This window comes from Silurus aristotelis, assembly GCF_946808225.1.
Source record: "Silurus aristotelis genome assembly, chromosome: 3".
In the NCBI taxonomy this organism is placed as follows: Eukaryota; Metazoa; Chordata; class Actinopteri; order Siluriformes; family Siluridae; genus Silurus; species Silurus aristotelis.
Window position 1 is genome coordinate 20488379 of NC_139576.1, and position 24719 is coordinate 20513097.

Below are 24719 nucleotides of genomic sequence, written 5' to 3' on the forward strand. Positions count from 1 at the left end.
AACATGAAAAGAGGGATGAAGTGAGAGCGAGCTCAAACTTCTGAGAAGGCGAGACTGCTGTTATGTAACATGCACTACTGATCTGTAAAGTCTTTAAAGTGCTATCAGAGTGACCTGACTTCCTTTCCTCCTCTTTATGATCTTATACTTACAGTCGCGCAAAGCTTTCAGTGTCTTCTCTCACATTCACATAGAAAAAAATGGAGCGTCAATTTGTTCACGTTTGCTTAATAAGTAAACAAACAAACAAACACATACGATATGGGCAAATGTATTGGAACACCTGCCTATTTCAGTTATATAGATGATTCCTCCTCCAACATGAATATGTTCTACTATGATTCAATCAACACACATTTACTAGTATACTTTTATAAACCAATAGCAACCTGGCCTAATAACTTGGCTTACACGTTATGTAATGTTTTATATAATCCATTCGTGATACACAGTCATAGCACATGATTTGTCATTACCAAAAACAAGGGGGAAGAAGCCAAAAACTAAAACTTTAAGGGTTTCTCAAGGTTTTCTGAAAGCTCTATACACTCACTCTGCATGTACAGTATCTTTACTTTTATTACCACTTATAAGGCACAGCTGAGGTACAAGCTGTATCCACACACACACACACACACACACACACACACACACACACACACACACACACACACACACACACACAAAACACATTCAATATCATCCTCCTCAAATGCACAGTAGAATACTGAGAACGATGCAGAGGAACATGGTGTACTGGAGAAACTGTTACTATAGCAGCGTTCTATATACTGAACAAAGCCTGCAGGTCTGTGATTATGTAAGACACTCATAAATAAGTAAAGCACAGCAGGAAGACTGAAAGCTATTAAACTGTTCTAGGACAATGCAGTAAAATGCATAAAATGCATTGAAATGATCCAAACCTTCTCAAATCATTTGATATCTGATGTTTAATATTAGGTCAGATTTACTAAACATCTTATTCAATTAGTAAGACTAATTTTACTTATATTTATAATTTCATCCAAACAACAAAACTGATGAGTAGATCCTTAATGCTAAAACAAATCTATTTTAATCCTAAATTAGCTTTAAAATGATATAGTATACAATTGCAACATCAAAGTACTATATTTTTAAAAGACAAGTTTATTGGTTTTTTTTGCAAGTATTATGTAGTCTTACACACTATGTAAAATCATGTCTGGCCAAATATGATACCTGTAAAGGTAATAAAACAAAAAGAAAAGATAATTATCCGTATCACTTTTATATAAGTGATGCCTTCATCTTTAAAGATCATTTCAAAACACTGGATCTAGGAAGTCAATTTTCTGGGAAATGTACTTTTATATCAAAATATCTCCCTGCTCTATCTTTTCTATATATCCATTTCTATTTACTTGGCAAGAAGGTAAGGAAACAAATAACCCTGTTTTTTGGCCAGATAAATAGATTATAAGGCTCTGTCTGGGACTTGCGCAATGATAAATGAGGTGTGACTGTCACAAATTGTGCGCATGCGTATACATACAAACACACACTCCAAGGTCACACACTCTGTACATGATACATGAGCTAATACACACAAGTAATTACTTGGTATCATTGAATACACTAAAATCCATAAGGGAGAGAGTATATGTGTGTGTGTGTGTGTGTGTGTGTGTGTGTGCGCGCGCTTGTTTTATTTCCACAGGTTAATATAAAGAATGGCTCAGCTCTGTATACATAAATATTTCATCCTTTGAGCATGATGTATTTTCCAGCCTGTCCTGTGTTCACCAGCAGGATGTAGACCTTTATATATTTTGATTGGTCTCATCTGTTTTAAACAGTGTTTAATTAGATTCAATTATTCCTTATCATAAAAGACAACATTATAAAACAAATAATCCAGTCCCAATATGTTAAGTACAAAATGAAATTATTATCTTTAAAATAGAATACAGTTTAAGAAAAAAAAAAAAAGATTTATTTGTTTATTAATAAACACACAAAAATTACACAAATTCATTTATAACCTGTTTTTGTAATGCTTCTTAGTGGTTTGTGAGCAAATATATATCCTAGAACACTATATACCCGTATCATGTACTATTCATTCAAAATTCATATATTTTTGTTGCACTCACTTAAGATCTTCCACTCCATCCCATATAAAGCATATCTTCATGCAGCTCGCTTTGTGCACACTGGATTTGTCATGCTGGGACAGGTTTTGGTTTACTAGTTAAAGTGGAGGAAATGTAACACTACCACAGCCAAAGATATCCTTTATAATTTTGTGGAAGCACCACACATGGCTGGAAAAGTCAAGCATCCCAATACTTTTGCCTATACAGTTTATTAGAGGCTCCATAATTATTGTTGATTAGAGGCATAATGATATGTTGTATGGTAATTACAGTAATATCAGTGTCCACTTGACTCTAGAGAAGAAAGTTTCCTAAAATGTTATTTATTTAGTGTGGCTTCTAGAAAGTTTAATGCAGCACAGCACATATTGTACATCTATATTCCTACTTTTCTCTCATTCACTGCAGAACTAAGGGTCAGCCATTCTCTATGTTATGTAAGCTTCGCTTCGCCGCATGATGAGCGAGCAACAACCACACAAACACGTAACAGCAAACTTTCTCACATTCGGGCAGAGCTGTGGCACTGCAGTGAAACTCCACACTGCACCCAGTAAACAAACCTGAAATAACTGAACTGAAAGATTAACATCATTAGCCTGAGGAGATTTTAAGTAATCGCAACAGGCCTTATGGGCTAATTAGGATAGAGCTATTTAAATAGCAGCGAAAATTAGGACACTGAACTTATTGAGACTCTGTGCAATGCAGTGGTTCTGCTATGAGGGTTTCAAAACTCCTGCACAGAGATGGAAAATCACTTGATGATCAAAATAAGAAGCTGAGAAGACACACCACTTCCTCGAACGAATGAAAACATTCCAATAATTTGAAGCTCATTTACTAAAAATAGAATGTGTATATGGAAAAATGAATAAATAGAAGAAGATCACTATGCTACTAAATGTTAATAAATAAAACAGACACTAATGATCCATGTGACTTTACAGTGCCAAGTTCCCTCTTAGGAGAAAAGGATGATGTTTGAGTAAAGTGACCAGGACCATGTTTATTCAACACTTATACTACTGATTACTGCAGTTGGAGGTGGATATGGACAGCGGATGTCTGTCCTTATCAAAGTGCTTTAGAGTGACTCATAGCCGATGGCTCCATATGACGACGAAATGCATCAAAACTGTGTGCGCACTGAATGTGCGTGGGTCTAAGGCTGTTGGCTGGAAGGAGTCCTGTTTCCATAGGAACGGCCCTTGTGTGTGCTTCCGGTATGTTGGATCAGCGGTTATCCTGTTTGCTGAAACGAGCTTGGTGAATTCTTTCAAAGCCAAAATTCTTAAACACTTGAAAAGCACCACTACTTGCTTCCTCAATTATTCACCCTACTTACTCCCACACTGATTTAATACACATTATAAAAAATATCTGAAAAACTCCTACACCCCAGAAATAAAACCTCCCACTCAAAACATCCTACATTACACACTTTATGGTAATATGTGATGCAAAATCTATTGTTTATGTTTATTTGTATCACAACAGAACTAACTAATTTGTGTCACATACACTTATGTGTTCCTTCTGTTCGAATTAAAACTGGCGTATTTTCTCCCTCCTCCGTGTTGGATTTAAATACAACATTGTTGTGTATTGGGTTACAGGTGGAATAGGTTTGTATATATGAGCAGTCAAACTGACCCTCCCAGTTCAAGTGCAGCTGTTGTGCTGAAGGATTTGAATGCATGAATATGACATGTTTTGGATAGAAAGTAGAAAGAAACTAACAAAAATTAATAAATGAAATAAATGATTGATAGAATATAGAAAATGTTTTAATGACTTTTTATATATACAGATACCGATATATATATATATATATATGTCCAATTGTGTTAACAGGGAGATTAAAAACTTTAACTGGCTATCAGCAGTTATTTGCTCTTGTTGACATGATCACAGTACCGTATATTAATTCCCAATATTAACTGCTCATTTATTTGACTTTGAAAGACAAAATTTCTACCTAGCATTGTTTAACATACTACACATATTAGTGATAAATATATCTTAACATACAATTTTGCAATTCGAATAAACTCAAAATAGCTCACAAGGCAAAGCACAGCCACGAGGCCCCCAGGCTCTCACACAGCAACAATAATCAACTCAGTGAAATTCCCTGGAAGCAAAAGACCCATTAAAGTTTAAACAAACTACTCAGGAAGGTCTTTCACCTAAAATAAAAACTGTCATACTGCATCACCAGGTTTCCTTGACCTGATTTTATCAGATATGTTTTCATTTGACTTATTTTGGGACTACTGAGCGTCTGGGGGAAATGTGCTTTTTACAACATTGCACATAAACAACCGCATGACTCGACTCTGGTCCCCGTCTCCTTGTGAGTCACGAATGAGCTAAAAAAAATTCCCAGAAATACAAGGCAATTCTGGGTTTTATTTGCATCAAAGAAACTTTTCTTGAAATGTTAAAGTGCAAGTCAGAACACACTGGGGTTCATTGTACAGAAAGAGAAAAAGCACTTAACAGGTTTTCTGCAGCGTAGCTGAACTATTTCTTACTAATGCAATTGTCTAAAGGCATATTTGGGTTTGCTAATATGTAGTCTTTCATTTATGCAAAAGAAGTGTAAAGGAAAAACACATTAGCATTATTGTGCAATTGTGTGTTTTTAAATAAACCATATTGGCATGTATTACCTACAACATCCATGACACACTTGACCCATAAAGCAAGGAAAGCTCTGCTGTTTTTGACTTGTCTCATGCAGCAAAAACAGTTTCACCCTAAACATTAAAGAGTTTATTATATGTATTAATACAGAGTAGTGAAATTGAAGTACTCTTTATTCCTCTGTGCATTCAAAATTCCTACATTATTACGTCTCTGATGCTTTTACATCAAATCTTTGGCAAACATTTTTGGCTAAGAGTTTTTGTGTTTGCATTATTCAGTTATCTGGCTGCATCCATTTTCTTTTGACATGCGGTTAGTGAAGATGCACCTTCATTTCCATTTCTTCCTTTAGCAGACACGTTTATTTGAAGTAAAATACAATCGAGATGTGCAGTGAAAGCTTACGGGTTTCGCTCAAGGACATGAGTGACAGCTTGGTGGCATTGGGATTCAAACTCACAACCTTCAAAATCAGTAGTCCTGAGCCATGCTCCACTCGTCTGTATTTTGCTCATTTTAGGATTTTTCCTGACTCATAAAAGCAACAAATTATAAAAACTGTTCCTAGTGATGGCTGAAATCCTCAATTTACCTGTGAAGTGTAGCCCATGCTGGTAGAGAGATAGAAAAACATTGGCCCAAAACATTGCTTTTTATACAGAACCTTTTTTTTTTGCAAATATCTGACCCAAAAACCACAGTAATATTGCAAATATAACACATCTCATATTACCAAGACGAGGCCGAGACTTCCTGACTTCGTGTTCAGGGCATAACACCTTTTTATTAAAAATAGACCTACAGAGGCACAAAGCAATTTACACAACAGTACCAGACTCCGCGCGCAGTCAGCACAATCTATAATAATAATACACTTTTTATTCACTTTTTTTATTAACATTTCTAACTACTGTGTCCCTCCATGTGCCCGAGTATTTTGTTGCTTCTAATAGAGGGCTCTTTGAACGAATTAGAAATCATTACCATCACAAAAGAAAAGTACTTTTGGAAATATCAGCAGTGAATGTGTTTGGTAAGATCAAGAAAAACAGCTTAGATTATATTGTTTCAAAAGACAAAACAGCAATTACGGCACTGCAGCTCGAGAAGTTTCGCTTTTCAGCATTCGAATCGCATCCTCTCTAATAATTCAGGATAAGAGTTTTAAATGATAATTAGCACATATTTAAAATAGGGCTCATTTGCTCTTCAGCTAGCTGCTTAATTGTGCATTTGACCAGATTGTGTGTTGTGCCTTGTAATGTAGCTACAGTGTCCTTTTTCCATAACATTTCTCAGATCCTGATAAACTTAAACCAGTCAGGACAGTCCAGTGAGAGTAGCGGAGATAAAGAGAAAGTGTAAAAGCAATTTAATGGAGTTAATGTCTTCTCCTATCCAAGTATTATTTGTCACCTTATAATTCCCTTCACACTTACAGTAAAAACCTGCTTGTGCTATAATAAGACCTTTTCCCATGTTAAATGTTTTATTATAGTTTTTAATTACAAATCGAAAGAATGGAAACAATCTTGAGTCATGCAGAATTTTCTCCTTTCAATATTCCGGAGGCAACAGTTGAGTCACAGACTAAAATGTGGGAAACGTAAGCATCATCATCGGGCACAAAAGAGGAATTGAGAAACGAGCTTATGGGAAAATCACACACGCACACACATCAGCAATAAAGCCACCATATCGTTTGTAATCAAAGAAAGCCCACTGTCTTTGTGTCATAGTAAAACAAAAGGCCAGACTGAACCATGTAAATAACTCCGAACTCAGACGAGGAGGGGGGGGTTTCCATGCATTGACGCTAAATGGGAAAACATTTTGAAGAATGGGGAAGACATTACGTTGGACAAAACGTCCTTTGAATTCTTAGGTATTCTGCTAGAGCAAGCACATATCGTGTGTTAAAACACCTTTGTTCTAATCTGCTTTATTCGGCACATTCAAACCAACGTCCTACAGAAGAAAAAGTTCCAGGCACGAGCGACAAAGTTTTCAACCGATTTGAAAAAAAGTACAGTGCACAAGACCATTATCTGCATCACATAATAATCATATCTGCACATAAAACAGTAATACTACACACCAACAGCATAACTGACTGCTTTTTAATGAAGCTACAAAAAGGAAGATGTTTGCGCACTACTTCATAAAAAAAAACTATAATTTTCAGAACAACAACAAGTTTTTGTAGATCATCTCAATTACATAACAAAAACAAAAAGTTTTTGCTAGATTTTTCTGCATTGTGTGAGTGTAGTGACTCATCGCAACACCCACACAAGTGCTCATTAATGGCAGATGAGAATGGACAAAATGTTCACAGTACACAACAAAACAAATTATTTGTTTGAGGTCTCATCATCATCAACACTATGGCTGAAAGGCCAATATCGTGATGCGCAATTATGTTCAATCTTCATCTCAATATCACATCAACATTGTTTTTCGCACTGAGAGAGCGACGCATCAGTTGTATTACTTTTAATGTAGTTTAATTCTGGGTAATAATGAAGCGAAAGAGGATAAATCTAGTTTATATTGAGTGTACTGTATATTTTCTACCAGTAAAGGTATAATGAAAGGTGGACAAATCAAATTCTGTACCAACTACCGTACCAACTTTTTTAAGGAAGTTGTCTAATAAAGAAAGTGGGTTCCACAAACAAAAAGTAAAAAAAAAAAAAATTTAATCTAGAAACTTTCCATGTACTTTTACAATTCCAGACATATTTGGGAACACGTGTACACCTGCTCCAGTGATGCCTTGTTAATAAGAGAGGCGATCAGCAGACTAGATTGAACTGACAAGTATAACTTCCTGTATGTATAAGTAGCTAAAGTAGTCACTCTGTTCAACTGTGGTGAGTAGAAAAGCATCTCAGAATGAACAATGGTTTAAATTCTGAGGTGGCTGAGCTACAACAGTAAAAGGTTTCATTACTTTCAGCAAAAAAAATTTATAAATTAGTATTAAATGAGCACATGAACACCAACAGTTTAGAAGAAGACTGGAAAAACATCTCCTGTTCAATGCAGCAACTGGCCAATTGTTTTGAATAAAGTCTTGAATAATGCACTTCTCAATCCTCTGACTCATTTTGATGCAATAAGCACCACCTGCTGCACCACACGTATTCATGAACTATAGCATACAAATATTGGAACAGACGCTAGATAGCACATATCTAAATCTTCTAATGCATGTTCACACCCACAAATCATTAAGCATAGTTTAAGTCTTAAATTAAGTCTGCACTAAACCCCACACAGTATCTATGAGAGAGAACGAGAGACTTACCCTCTCTTCCAGGCCGCTTTCCTCGCCAGGTGGCTCCTTCCAGTCAGGTGTGTCTGTGCTGACGGGTGCAGGTTTTTTTAGTGCTGGCTCACGGTTCAGCGTGGTGTAGCCCACATGCTCATAAATGGGGTTAATGGTCATCTTAGAGATGTACTCAGCTGCTTTGGTCTCAATGTAGTGTGTGATTAGGCCATCTGTGACCAAGTCGTGGATCGACTCAAAACGTTTCTCTCCCACAAAGTGCTTGCCATCGTAATAAAGGCGGAAGTTACGGGTTTGGTTCCCAAAGCTGATGGGGAGAATGAGGGGAAGAAGGAGGGGGGAATGTGAGAGCTATTGCAAAAAGCAGAAAAAGAGAAAGAAAGCTAATGATCAGGAGAAAAGGAGAATGATGGCAAAAAGCAAATGCCTTTTAGCCAAACCGTCACTGCTAAAAGTTGATGATCTATTGAATATTTTCCCCATAGATATGTAGGGATCTGATGGGAAAGCAAGAATCCATAATTGTCCTTAGCTTGCTTACACACACACGCAAGCGCACACACACACATTACTGTGCCAGCCCGATCATCTTTCAGAACTAAAGCACTCAGTGGCCATAAAGGAGCCAGTTCTTGGATCAATAAGTAGATTAGGAGCACAGCCTTTCATCAAGACACAACAGCAAAACAAAACTGTCCTATAACACACAGATAAAAGGCACAAAGAAACCTTCTGCATGCTTGTAAAACCTTTCCTTTTCCAATTCTGTGCCAGTAGTGATAGATATTACCTTCTTCAACAATAGCTAAAATATTTTCTATCAGAGTAGCCATATTAGCAGAAGGTAAGTATAATGTCTTCTATATAGATAATGGAAACATTAGCCTAAATTAAAGCATTAAATGACAATTATCAGCTCATTAAAATACTGATAAGGCAAAGTCAATAATTATTTTTTAAATCTTTTGGAGTCATCTTTTAGATCAACAGACTACTAATCAGGAAACATGTTATACACAACTAATAAGCTTTATTACAATAATGAATAACAAGTATAAGTTAAAACACTAGAACCACAAAAACAATTGAATGCTCAATACTACAGAACATTAAACTATGCCTGTACCCCAAGCAGAAATGCAGGAGTGGTGAAATATGTTCTTTTTGAACATCCCATTTCATATTGACTCCCCATTTATAATAATAATAATAATAATAATAATAAAACTTTATTTTGTATAGCGCCTTTAAAAGAAGTTGTGTAGGGGGTTAACAGCTCACATAGATATTGAGGGGCCAGATTATTCAAGGCCTTATAGGTGAGCATGAGAATTTTAAACTCAATACGAAAACTAACTGGAAGCCAGTGCAATATTTCCAGGATAGGTGTGATGTGTTCCCTTGCACCTGTCCTAGTCAGAATTCAAGCAGCAGAATTTTGTACCAACTGTAATTTACTTAGGGTAGCTTTAGGAACTCCAGGCAGCAAAGCATTACAGTAGTCTAAACATGAAAATACAAATGTGTTGATCAACTTTTCAGCAACAGAGAAAGTCAGCATGGGACGTAATTTGCCAATGTTTCTGAGATGAAAAAATGACGCTTTGACAGTGCTACGAACATGATGGTCAAATGTTAAATTAGTGTCAAATATCACCCCTAAATTTTTTAGTTTAGTGTGGAATTGTAAAGCAGAGCCATCCAAACTTAAGTTTACGGACTCTGCTTTACACAACTGATGAGGTGAACCAATAAGCATCACTTCGGTCTTGTCACTGTTCAGACAAAGATAATTTTCCGACATCCATTTCTTAATCTCAGTAAAACATTGAGAGAGAAAAGACACAGGCCTATTGACATCAGGTTTAGAATGTATATAGATCTGAGTGTCATTGGCATAAAAGTGATAGTTAAGACCAAGCAATCTTAAAAGCTGGCCAAATGGATTAATGTAAATACTAAAAAGTAATGGGCCCAAAACCGATCCCTGAGGAACACCAGATTGCACCACACCAACCTTAGACTTGCAATCACCCATCACAACAAACTGCTTACAGTCAGAAAGGTAGGACTTAAACCACTCTAAAGCAGATTCAGAAACCCCAAAGATAGTCTCTAAGCGGTTAATCAAAATTGCGTGATCTATAGTGTCAAAAGCGGCACTAAGATCCAGAAGAATCAGTATAGATAGACGGCCGGAATCAGAAGCCATTAACAAATCATTAGTGACCTTCACTAACGCCGTTTCAGTGCTGTGGAGTTTACGGAATCCAGACTGAAGTGGCTCAAAAAGATCATTAGTAGACAGATGCGAAAGTAGTTGAGAAGCCACTGTTTGTTCTAAAATTTTGACGAGGAATGGAAGATTAGAGATGGGACGAAAATTGTTCATTTGCTGTTAGATTAAACCCCACTCTTCTGGGAAGATGTTCCACTATAATTTGAAATGCGGTTGTGGAGATTTGTGCTCATACAGTCACATTATATTGTGTGAGTGTGTGTGTTTAACATGTATATTGTTTAAAATGTTCAGTTAGTTCAGACATTGCTATGTTACTGATGCTAAAAGAATATCACAAAATTTCTTTGTTGCTGTATCTGCCAAAATAAATAACGAGCTCTACACCTACATGTATGTGTTATTACATTCAAGGATTACGTGAAACAAACCACTATTTAATACTGTATTCAGGGTTTTAATATGATCTGGCTGCTTTTGGGTACTGGCTGTGTTTCCTGTGCAAGTTCAGTTATAGTCCAGTAAGAATGATATGACACACACAGGAATGAAGGACTTCTGGGAGTTTTGTATTCACACACAAACTAGATCTAGTTTCCGTCTTCCTATTTGGAGAAAAATTATACTCCATTATCTGCACAGACGTTAATTAAAACCTATTACTGATACGCACAGTAACCAGAGGCCACAAAATCTGTGCATTTACACAAATGGATGATATCTTAGCCCAAATACTAACAGATAATCCTCTTTATTTTGTAGGCCATTAAATCCAAGAAAATGCACTCTACCAAAAGTAAAATAAACCCCCAGAGTGTTAGAAATATTAGTTGAGAAATATGATAAACTGGGATAATTGATTTACTTATACCAGATCAAATAAGCATATCTGTACATGTGAAGTGGTGCCTTTCTCCATATCACATCCTTCACTGTGGTTTAATGCACAACACAATAAACCTGAAAGCCTCTGGACACATGATTTCTCATGTGAGATGATGTGAATCTAAAGATGCCATAAAAAAAATAAAAAAATAAATAAAATAAAAAAACCTTGACGGGTAGACAAGTGTTGTTGAGTATAGTGGACCATTTGTGCTATTAATTTTAATGCACCGTTTCTCTAATTTGTGCTGCACTTTTAAGCCATTTGACTCACCTTGTAAAATCAGGACAATATAAATATATGGTTGTGTGTACTTTGAAGCTATTCTAAAAAGATATACAGGTCAATAGAGCATAGCACATGATGACTGGTTTAATAAAATAGTTTATAATGAGATAGAATATATCTAATATATACTTTATATGAGATTATACATTTTGCTGTTGATGCCTGGCTCTCAGATGAACTATGGAATATTTTTCGGGTTTATAACAGAACGTATGGTACCTCTCTATTGCAGCCACTCTGCTAAATCTCATTCCTGTCACTGTTTAAAAAAAGATGTTGGTGGAACTAAACATCCCTGCCTCACAAAATACTAAATTTTGCTGATGCTTTGCCCCAAAAGAGGCTGAGTGAGCACTTCAGTGTCTGTATTTGGGGAAAGAGGGAAGCTGATAAAAGCAGATGGCTGATGATCGGTGCTGTGGTAGGCTGATGATGTCACATTTACTAAATATCCACAGGAGAAAATTGCAGAAGAAAGAAATCTGGTAATCTTATAACTGTAAAAAGGACTCATGAAAATAATTTAATAGGGTTTTTAAGACTGCGTACTGTTTTATTTTTTGTCTAATATCAGAGTTAAAAATGTGGATTACATCTAAGGCATTCTATTATCCTGAGATCTGAAGTGCGCTAATGATGAAAAAAAGGTCAACCACATCATTACATCAGCTAATTTTATCACAGTACAAGGGACTGAATTAGATGGCGGGCACTGCAGTAACACCACCAACCCCCCCAGGTCCGCAGCCAGGATGCTTTAAATAGGCTTAGACTCTACGTCAAGTAAACTACATGAACAGAAAGGAGATGAAGCTTGAAGAATGAAGTTCAAGGATGAACAGGAAAAGAAGAAATGTATAAAAAACTGAACATTCATAGAGGGTGGATGATCACAGACCGTAAGGCTAAGGTGTAAGTGCCGGGTTGTCTCTGACTCTCTCTTATGAGGTAACTTCCTTCTGCCACACTCAGCAGCTGATCTGTCTCCTCTCTGGAGATCATGCCATGGTATCTGTAGGTAAAAGGAAACACACTTAACCATTTACGATCATTTAATGACACATTGATATGAGTGTAGAAATCTGGGACCGAAACTTACTCTCGGCCGTAGTATTTCGGCCTGTTCTCAACCTGCGAAATCAGAAGAAAGATTTTAAAATACAGCAACAAAAGGGACAGTCTTCCTGTGCAATGGGGAGGGGGGTGTTGGGAGGGCAAATCATTGACAGCTCCCCCTTTCTTTATTAAGAGCATTGTTCAGTAGAAACTAGTGATTTTGCACACATCATAAACTACAGCTGAAAAGCACGAGGATGTTACAGCGAGATGATTTATAATGCATGATGGGTATCTACAGAGCAGGGATCTGTTGAAAATAGGCTATTACAATCACATATTAGCATAGTAAACCCACAAACAGCACGCCCAGCTGTTTAACCTTGAAATGACTGTGAGACGGCAATCATCTGAAAAAAGATAATTATAAAAGAAAATGGATCTCATGTAGATTATGATGATATTGGCTTGTTTGTAGACACATCAGCTTCCATTTCTTTCACAGCACACTCGGCCTTCCCTCCCCTAACGACACATGCATACATTTAGTGTCTTATACAATGGAATAGCTACAGCATTCCAATATATAGAGGACGAGGTACAGGAGAGGTGTTATTTCATTCGGCAGCTTTATAATGCTCAAGGGATATTTGGCTAAACAAGAATTTCAAAAATAAAATGCACAATAGCAATTCTTCCAGATCGCACTCTGTCGCCTATGAGCTGTATGTGTTCGATAGAATAACTTATTTAGCTTCACATAATGAAATCCACACAGCAGGGGGGAGCTGTGTGTAATATACTGAGGAGACAACATGTCACAGAGTAAATGAGCCAGGGATTGCCCAATTCTGTCCTTTATTATAGTGAAAATAAGGAGGAGGAGTGGAGTTAATGAGAGATTCACAAATGCTTAAGAAACTGTCGTCTAGAAATAGGATGAAACTATGTGGGCAGGCATACAGATGGAATGCATTGGTAGGAGAGTGAATACATGCAGGCGTGTGTGCATATTCAGCCATGCCTTTAGGATTTTAAAGAAACAGGCTTGGATTGCTAGAACAAAAACAAACAAAAAAAATCAAAGGACAATATCGCTAAACACTTCATTACATTACACATTCTTTTGGGTTTCTAAAATCATAGAAGAAACTGAAGACAGAATTAAAAACAAAATGTTAGGAATATGCTGTTAAACCGTATAAAGACAAAGCCTAGAATTACATCCAGTATGGAAAGGTCAGTAGGAAAAAGAGGGAAAATGCTCAAGGAACACACTGTAGTGAATGAAAATCTGCGCTATACATGGAGCGACGGAGGAGAACTCAAGCCTGAAGGTTTCACTAAAAAAGGTCAAACAGTAATGACTCATTCAAGAGGAGAGCTGAATTTGTCCTCGCTATTCGATTAAAAAACAGGGCAAGACGTTATGAACAAACAAATCATCTTGCATCCACCCTAACAGATTATAATCTGATTTAATGTCTGAGTGTGCTGGTGGTACAACAGAAGTGCAGCAACTAACCTGAATGCTCAGTGGGCTATATGATGAGCTCAGCACAGCCACAGCCCTTAGCGCTGATTAAAAATGAACAAACTCACTGGATTACGTCACGAGGACAAAGTGTCCCAGAACAGTGGAGCCGGATGTGCTGCAATGCTGCGAATCTATCTGCTCTGAAACTGCATGGCACAGAGAACCTTACAAAGTGCCTTTCATACCTGCATCAGAAGCAATCATATACAGATAAACCCAGACTCATTCTCAGATTTTAAACAGCTGAAAAAAAAGTCAGTGTATTTTAACTGGAGTTCTGCTTGCTGGGTTGTGAGTTTGTGTGTGGGTGTGACACTCAGTTTAAACAGTAATAAATTTGTGTTCTCATAGATTATAGAAGGTCACTTCATAGCCTTTAAAAAAATCCTCATCCTCTCTCTCACACACAAACACACGCACTTAATCTAACACATTAGCATATTAACATGATGGGAATCAGGTTCGCAGGAGGAGAATACACACTTAAAGAGCAACGCTGTTAACATCCAGGCCTGCTCGATGTTATTCTAAAGAAACAATGCAACAACAAAACTCGTACTTATGTTTTGTCTGAACAATATCAAAACATGCTTGGCCACCTATTTGAATCCTAGGACTAACTACATTAGTATTTGCTTATAAGGACCACCTATTGGAATGACCTGTAGCCTTACACCCTGCCTGCAGCTTTACAGTGGGAGACTACAAAACAGCTGCCCAGCCCTCACAGTCATCTGCACCAATTAGAGCCAAATAAGCACTTAAGGATTTGGACAAATGATAATCCCAAAGAGCAGAGCCACGCTTAATGAGAAAGACAGAGAAGCGCAGCCATGCTGCTACTACACAGACCTTCGGGGGTCATGGTGGCACGGCTGACTGCAAGTATGATTTTGTGCATGTGGTTTGGACAGTTTAGCACAGGATGCTTGACTCAGTAATACTTTCCATTCACTTATTATTTGACTGTTCCATAGTCTGCACTAAAGAGGATCTCAAACTTTTTGCAGCCAGAGAACCCTTTAACTGCAACAATATTTTTAGGGATCCATCATAGATTTATCATTTAAATATTTTGCCTATCTTAAGTTTTTTATAAAAAAATTTTTTTTCAGAACAAAGATTCTAGGTGATTTATAGGTCATTTTTTAAGCTTGTTTGTTGTCTATTCACATCTAAATGAAATTCATTCAATTCATGACGTGAGCAGACAAACAGCCTATGAGAACTAAAAAAAAAATTATAATATCTAATACTGAAGTTATGATTGTGTGATTTCCCTTGCTATAAAAGACCCCTTCAGAGACCCCTTTTAGAGAACTGTTGTTCTTCCTCCATTTCCTACGTCTTGCATTGATGTTGGGAGAACACACATTTCTTTGCTCCACATGCTATACAGTCAAAACCTGCAGATTGTGTTTAATAACTAAAGTTTGTTAAATAGATAACTAAAGATTTTAAAATAGAGTGAACCACTTTACATTTCATTCCATTCCGGTTAACATCATCAGCACTGTGTCATTCAGCTCGCTTACCCAACAACCCAAACGCCAGCCACCCAACCCCCCTACCCAATGAGTACAAGGATCTGATTCCTTTAGGCTGGTACTGTTAAATATATGCAGAACCACAAGGCAGATCATGCATGACAAATGGGGCTCAGTCACTGAATACAGTAATGAAAATAAATTAAACAGTTAGAGCAGCCAATTCAACTAAAACTTACAGCAAATATTACTTCAGTAACCTTAAGGACTGCCTTTTTTTGTAATTTCTTTTACAATGTTTGCATAATAACCTATTTAAGAGACACAGGAGAGACAGTGGATGATGTGTAATGCTTGGAAAACATTGTGTGTGGGGGGGTGCGCTGCTCTTGAACGTTTGCTTGGGGAAACCGGAGCATATTAGCATATTCTGAATGAGATGTAAATCAGGGTTTTTTTTAACTCCGTTTGTGAGGATTGCACAGGGTTAAACCTCTAGCCACATGCAAACAATGTCTCTGCCCAGGGGAAAATCTTTTTTTCCTCTTTTCAATAGCTGCCTTTGATGTATGAACCTGCAGCGAGGGAAAAAAATGTCCCAATATGAAAACTTAATGACCTCTGGAAGAAGAAGAAACACGCAGAAACACTGGAAGATGCAGTTCATGGCAACTTGCGTGTTTGTTAATCCATGAATAATTGTGCATCCATATTGCTGAGATGGGGCTCTGGGAGATGTGTGCACATGTGTGTATGAGACACTAGGTGAATTACAATAATAACAGGCAAGCCCATCACTTCGCTCAGTCTTGCCTCGAACGATCGCCCCCTTTTGTTTTGGACCGTCTTTTGTCTTGTAATAATCGCAGCCTAACGCTGAAGCTTATTTATTTATCATAGCATCCGAGTATACTTCACAACCAGAATAGATTTTAATGATAGATACAGGTCTTTAAATTATGCAGATCTGTAGCAGTACTAAATATTCAAATCGCTGATTATTAAGAATTAGAAGCTTTAGTGAGAGGAACGACTGAACAGGTTCTCGGATTTACGCTAGTATGCTTATTCACTCTGACAGGTGAATAAATTATGTTGTACTACATTTACACCTGAATGTAAATCAAAACGTATAAATTATAGCATACTAACAATGTTCCAACACTCTAGTCCAAACTATATCTTTTAATGACTGTTCGATTGTGTAATTTGTGAATGAACGCTTGTGGCCTTGGCTGGATTTCTGCCCCTCTCTAAACCAATTAGCAACTGTGGCACTTCTAGCCTACAGACGCTCTCAGACAATACAATGATAACACAAATGAATAATTCAAAAGCATTACCCTACTATTCCTCTAATTAACACTTCTATCTGCATGACTAATCTGGTTCTGATGGGTAGATGGATGGAACAGGAAGAAAGTCTGCATTCTGTGGTAAACGCTGTGTATGAGTGATCTTTTTGGAGATACACGGTTTATATTATAGCCTGACATTTTACAGGGGGAAATGCAGTCTAGACCTAAATGCAATTAGAACAACAACATGTAATCCGATAACAACCACTGGCCTACTTAGAAAACATCACATGGATTTTTTACGGTTTTATCAAAAGTAATCAAGAAGAAATAAAATAAAAACACTCCATTTTGAGGGGTTTGAAGTGAACTTTTTGTGAAAATATGTGCATGTCTCAGGAAATGGAGAAAATACCATGCAGTTGTGAAGAAAAAAAAAAAACTGAATTACATATTTGAGAAAAGGTCAGAAAGGCTTGCATAAAATCCGTTCTGGTTTATCTCTCACCTCACAAATGCATGTGACTCGGCGAGGGTGTGGCGCCTCCTGCTGGAGCTGATACACTAAAACAACAACAGAGCAAATCACAGCAACTGCTCATGCGCAAAAAAAACTACATTAATATTAAAGTGCACAAATATAATTTTATATACAAATTTAATGTGCTTATTTCTGTTTGTATATTTTGAAATAGATCAAATATCATGTATGTAAAATATAGCTAATTATATGATATATGCAGCTTCACATACAGCTTTGCTTTACAATTTGTGTAGGAATAACAAATTATTCCCTGTGCAGTGTTCAGTTATAATGGCAAACATATGCACCTTTTAGATACACTACTATGCAAAAATCTTGTAAAAGAAATTCTAAATGCTATATTTAAAAAGTCTTCTCACACACACACACACACACACACACACACACAGTTTACACATATACAGTGAGGAAAATAAGTATTTGAACACCCTGCTATTTTGCAAGTTCTCCCACTTAGAAATCATGGAGGGGTCTAAAATTGTCATTATAGGTGCATGTCTACTGTAAGAAACATAATCTAAAAGAAAATCCAGAAATCACAATATATGATTTTTAAACTATTTATTTGTATGATACAGCTGCAAATAAGTATTTGAACACCTGAGAAAGTCAATGTTAATATTTGGTACAGTAGCCTTTGTTTGCAATTACAGAGGTCAAATGTTTCCTGTAGTTTTTCACCAGGTTTGCACACACTGCAGGGGCGATTCTGGCCCACTCCTCCACACAGATCTTCTCTAGATCAGTCAGGTTTCTGGCCTGTCACTGAGAAACACGGAGTTTGAGCTCCCTCCAAAGATTCTCTATTGGGTTTAGGTCTGGAGACTGGCTAGGCCACGCCAGAACCTTAATATGCTTCTTACAGAGCCACTCCTTGGTTATCCTGGCTGTGTGCTTCGGGTCATTGTCATGTTGGAAGACCCAGCCTCGACCCATCTTCAATGCTCTAACTGAGGGAAGGAGGTTGTTCCCCAAAATCTCGCAATACATGGCCCCGGTCATCCTCTCCTTAATACAGTGCAGTCGCCCTGTCCCATGTGCAGAAAAACACCCCCAAAGCACGATGCTACCACCCAAATGCTTCACAGTAGGGATGGTGTTCTTGGGATGGTACTCATCATTCTTCTTCCTCCTAACACGTTTAGTGGAATTATGACCCAAAAGTTCTATTTTGGTCTCATCTGACCACATGACTTTCTCCCATGACTCCTCTGGATCATCCAAATGGTCATTGGCAAACTTAAGACGTGCCTGGACATGTGCTGGTTTAAGCAGGGGAACCTTCCGTGCCATGCATGATTTCAAACCATGACATCTTAGTGTATTATCAACAGTAACCTTGAAAACGGTGGTCCCAGCTCTTTTTTAGGTCATTGACCAGCTCCTCCTGTGCAGTTCTGGGCTGATTTCTCACCTTCCTTAGGATCATTGAGACCCCACGAGGTGAGATCTTGCATGGAGCCCCAGTCCGAGGGAGATTGACAGTCATGTTTAGCTTCTTCCATTTTCTAATGATTGCTCCAACAGTGGACATTTTTTCACCAAGCTGCTTGGCAATTTCCCCGTAGCCCTTTCCAGCCTTGTGGAGGTGTACAATTTTGTCTCTAGTGTCTTTGGACAGCTCTTTGGTCTTGGCCATGTTAGTAGTTGGATTCTTACTGATTGTATGGGGTGGACAGGTGTCTTTATGCAGCTAACGACCTCAAACAGGTGCATCTAATTTAGGATAATAAATGTAGTGGAGGTGGACATTTTAAAGGCAGACTTACAGGTCTTTGTGGGTCAGAATTCTAGCTGATAGACAGGTGTTCAAATACTTATTTGCAGCTGTATCATACAAATAAATTGTTTAAAAATAATATATTGTGGTTTCTGGATTTTCTTTATTTAGATTATGTCTCTCACAGTGTACATGCACCTACGATGACAATTTCAGACCCCTCCATGATTTCTAAGTGGGAGAACTTGCAAAATAGCAGAGTGTTCAAATACTTATTTTTCTCACTGTATATACACACACACACACACTTCCTGATTAGCAACTAAAGCTTGTGCTATTGATTCTTTAGCATTTTATGTCCAGCTTCAAGAATTTCTCTTAAAAAGGAGAAAATTCTCACAATTCTGCATATGGAGAGAGTGAATGAATGAAGGATGGAAGGAAGAAAGGAACGAAGACATTTGTTAAAGTATGCTGAAATAAGTAGAACAGTTAAGTAGTTCAAATCAAATGTAACACACACACACACACACACACACACACACACACACACACACACACACACACACACACACACACACACACACACACACACACTACCCAAATGGGGTCTAACAAATGTAAACTAGTTAATTACAAATGTTCCATTTATTTAATTTTATTTAAAGAATTTAATTTGTGCCAATTTAATTGATTACACAATTTAATCAATATAATAAAAAATGTTACTGTATATATTTGATTTATTCTATTTTTATAAAATATTATAAAATATTATTTGATATATTATTTAACCAAGCAGGCATTTGATTTTAAATTGTTTTAAAAATTTAACTTTTTAAATGTTGATGATTACAAATATTAATAATAATAAACTGCGTTAATAAAAAATGTTTTGCATTTCTTCCCCCAACCGTACTCAAACAAAAAGAAAGGTGCGTACTGAACCAAGAATCTTGTGTACAGTTACACCCCATATATATATATATATATATATATATATATATATATATATATATATATATATATATATATATATATATATATATAAAATAAAAGAACAGTAATAAATTCAACAAAAGTTAAGAATGACAACACCTTGCTTTTTTTTTTTTTTTTAAAGATTTACCATACCAATTTATTAAAAGAAACAAACAAAAGAATCTATAGATTTTGGCACTTTTTTTTGTGTTTTTGTAAGCGCTCATTTTGAAAACTAGTCAGTGATGTATTACCTTTATTTATATTTTTTTTATTGTTGTTGTTGGAAAAGTGCTTTGAAATAAAATGCTTCCTCACTTAGTTCTTTGTGGATGACCATTGTGGTATAAAATTGTATTTTTAAAAATACCGATTTTAAAAAGATGTCTAAGACCGTCACACAGTACTGCACGTAGCATTAGACCGTCACACAGTACTGCACGTAGCATTAGACCGTCACACAGTACTGCACGTAGCATTAGACCGTCACACAGTACTGCACGTAGCATTAGACCGTCACACAGTACTGCACGTAGCATTAGACCGTCACACAGTACTGCATATATCATTTTCCTTTAAATACTCGAAATCTGTCTTCTGCACGGTATAAAAAAAAAACCCTCATGTTTATAAATGAGATTGATTTCCATGCTTATGAGTGGTTAATATTTAGAAATAAAGACAGTGTATGTGTGTTATAGTTGCTGCATATCTATCATTAGTAATCTATCAGCACAACACAGTAAGGTAAATGTCATCATATAAAAAGATTAACTCACAGTAAGACTTCCAAACTGGTGGTCTGAATTCATCATTATCTGTTGGACAGAAATTCAGAAGACAACTTAAGAGAATGGTGAAAATAATACAAATAAAATAGAATTGAATTTAACATGCAACTCTGACAGCTACAATAACAAGTATAGTCATCAATTAAAAAAAGACAATGTTATAAAACGTTTTCAGTCAAAATACCCCAGACTATTTAGAATAACTGCAGATATACTTAGTACAATTGAAAGTGCGCACTCTAGTGGAGAAATATCGTATACATGCTTAATGTTCTAGGTGCAATGTTTATTTTATTTTGACTTTCTCTAAAAAGAGTATAATGCAGGTCACAAATAGTTAAATTATACTACTGCTCAGCCCCAGTTTTCACTTGACAAAAAGCAATTCTGTGCTTTTAACATCTACCTTTTTAATCATCGATCATCATCATTTAGGCAACTAGATTTATAGTAAAATCCTAACATTCATATATCATAGCTGAACAATAACTGATGACTAGGAACCAAAAATCATTCGGAAACTTACGTTCTAAAAATCTGATGTTTTTAAATCTAGGATTTTTAAATGAATTAACAATGTTCAATTAAAAAATCTTTGATTTTGTACATAAAAACAAAATATAACAATTTCACTACCTAGAAAATAAAAGTTCGGCTGATTATCTACTTATGTGTTTGGCAAAATAATTAGTCAAGGATACCTGAATTTGGCACATACAGACTATTGATTTGGCCATGTCATAAGAGTAATGGGTGGAAAAAGTAAAAATATAAAGACCAGATTCTTGTCTCCTATTAGAGGTCACTGAATAGCTGTATTGTGCTTTGAACTCTACTGTACAATAAACTGGATCGTTTCTCATTGTACTATAAGTTTTACTGAACTGAAACTTTGAAAATAAAACTATTTATTTAAGCATATTATGAAATAATAAAAATAAATAAAAAGAACCAGGGAAACTTAAATTTTAATATACTGTTTTGTATAAGGCAACATTTATTTTTGGTCCACAGCCTTATTCAAGTTTGTTTTTTGGCCCTTTATAAGAAAGGGTTTGGGCAACTCTAAATTAGAGGATTGTACAATTAAAAATTTGACTATTTAGCTACTATTTACTATTTATTTCAACAGCTTTCTTGATGGATATAGACCGCCAGCAGCAGACAGTATTAGAATGGTATTATGATGGATGCACTTTAAAAAATTATTCCACACTTTCTAACGTAGATTTACTACTGGACAAAATATTTACTGCACTTTGGCTCATTTTTCAATGTCATTTTATTTGTCCGTTTAACAACACATGAGAAATCCAGATGTAGATTTGTATTCTCCCTTAAATTACAATCAGAAACCTTAAAAGGCATCAGACTCCAAAGAGGAACCTCATCCACTTCTGCAAGACAGGAGATCAGTGGTATTATAAATAATTGTGCTTTAAAGACTGTATACTTAAAAGGCAAACAGTACCAAGAATGTGTAAAAAATAAGCACAGTGCAGTCGTTATGATTACTTTCGCAACTATTGGGCACAAATAGTTTATAATTTATAAAGAAATCATAAACACTGTATTCAGTAAGATTGTTCAGAAACGGTTTTTGGAAAGCATTTTACACAGTCCGCTTCTCATTAAGGACACTGAACACAGGATGCACAACATGGGGGCCCTTATACTGGAGAAAGTTTAATATAGTTATTTAATGGTTTGTGATGGAAAAGTGAGAAAAAGGACCAAATGAGCTTTTCATGTGCTTAATAAAAATACCTGCTACTACTTCACATTCTTAATGAAGGGCCTCAGGGGGGGGGAAACTCCTACAGAAACCTCTCAGCGTAAGCACTCAGAACAATGCATCTCCGGAGGAAAGAGGTTTTAGACAATATGTCACAAGACTCTCAAAATCCTGGTCCTTCTTCACTATGCTACAGCTCTCGCTCTCTCTTCTCTCTCTGGAGCAGAAAGGGAATTTCCTGAGAGGTGACAGTTTCCTTTGTCTTTAATTTACATGTCCGAAATGCAAACTGCCCAGTTCTAAGCCACTTTCACTATTCCCATAAATTCACAATGATGCAGTACCCGTTTAGAATCTTTCTGACATTCTCTATAAATATTGAACGTCACGTGTACATAAGCCAGGAAAAGAAATATACAACATTAGATGGCTTTTACGTTCAAGCTCTACATCATATATTGAGAGATATTGCATGATAAATGATTAAGCAAGCGAGAGAGAGAGAGAGAGAGAGAGAGAGAGAGAGAGAGAGAGAGAGAGAGCTGCTTTTCTAACTATATTAACCCCCAACATAGTTTTTAGACTGATGGTAATTCTTAGTCTGTGACCTAACGAACCAGTATCCGAATGTAATAATCGATAAACATTTTCTTGTAAGTCGTTCTGGATAAGGGCGTCTCCCAAATGCTATAAATATAACTCTAACGTGTAACGTTCGGCATTTAGAAATGGTCAGGAGGAGGAACGAAGACACCGTGGCTCCAGACACAGTTGTGGAGACATTGTTTCGTGCCAAATTAGGAGGTGTCCCTCCATCATTGTGCTCCTCCTATGATTCAGCATTTAATATTGATAGAAAATGGCTGCTCCCTTATTCAGAGATAAGCGCTGCAAGGAAGAGCACTTCCTCTTGATGACTGGCCGTATTGCCAACAAGTGTCTGAGCCTTTATTATATTACTTTGTCCTTCGTATACTGACGTTTGTCCTCTCAAGCACTTAGTTGTCCTCTCGAGCACTTGCCACTGTAAGTGATACCCAGAGAAAGAAAGGAGATTTAATCAGCCCAATTGAAGACAAGTATAGTGTGAAACCATCAGCTGTTCCCTCGGTAGTGCTCTTGAAGGCTGAACAAAAACAGCTGAACTGGAGTCCCTAGGGCAAGAAACTGAATGAAGCTCTTGTGCTTTGAAACATATCAGACAATATATTATATTACACCAGACCTGAGGCACCTGCAGGACAGAATAACTAGAAGCATGACAAATAAATGGCACGCTGTGAGCTTAAAACCAGGAGAACCTGTTGGCTGTGGTTAAGAGCCTGTTAGCTTCGCATGGCCAGTCTATTGTTGATTAGCAACCACAGAGACACGCTGCCAACGCCATACACACCCTGTGGGGATTTACTGCAACGCATTGTCCTGAAAAAAAAATTTATTCACTCATTGCAATATTTAAGTATGAATTCATTAACAGGTATGGGGACTTACCGAAAACGAGGATAGCCATGATATTGCTGTTAATTCCGCTGGACAAAGCTGTGGGATGCAGCGCCAAGTTCCTTCCCTCTCTCTCTCTTTCTCTCTCTCTCTCTTTCTCTCTCTCTGTCTCTCTCTCCTTCTGTCTCTCACTAGCGCGCTCTCTCTCTCATTCAAAGCAAATCCATGAAGGAAATGCTTTCTCACTGACAAAGCTGCAAAAAAAAAGATATGAATGTGAATAACCTGACTACACCGGCTCTGCCCTGGTGCCAATGTTTTATCCCTTTTCTCCTCCACAGGCTGCACAGCGCTAAAACTTTGAACCCCACTGAGTCTTATCTACCCCCATCAATTCAGCGCCACTCTCCAGTTCCAAACAATCCGCTATTTTCTTTTCCTTTTTTATTTCTATCTAAGCAGCCTCGCAGATCAGGACTCCCGTCAAGTCCCGTTCATGTTTTTTTTCCTCCCGAACAAGTTGGCTATAGCGATACGCGGCACTAGAAGCTCCGACTCAGACTGAATCTCTGTATCGGAGCCGCCATGTTGTGAGACCACGTGACCGAAAAGCGCCGTCTGTCCTC

General features: G+C 37.0%; 1 protein-coding gene across 1 annotated transcript in view; it reads right to left on the bottom strand.

Moving 5' to 3' along the window:
• Positions 1-24719, bottom strand: part of chn1 (chimerin 1) — a 38205-nt gene extending 13486 nt beyond the window's left edge. Inside the window, exons 1-6 of the mRNA XM_083536030.1 lie at positions 24145-24719; positions 20907-20945; positions 17391-17446; positions 12604-12635; positions 12403-12516; positions 8110-8398 (exon numbers count right to left, since the gene is read on the bottom strand). Of these exons, the coding sequence (XP_083392156.1) occupies positions 8110-8398; positions 12403-12516; positions 12604-12635; positions 17391-17446; positions 20907-20945; positions 24145-24163 (549 nt within the window). The 5' untranslated portion in view covers positions 24164-24719. The remainder of the gene's footprint in view (positions 1-8109; positions 8399-12402; positions 12517-12603; positions 12636-17390; positions 17447-20906; positions 20946-24144) is intronic.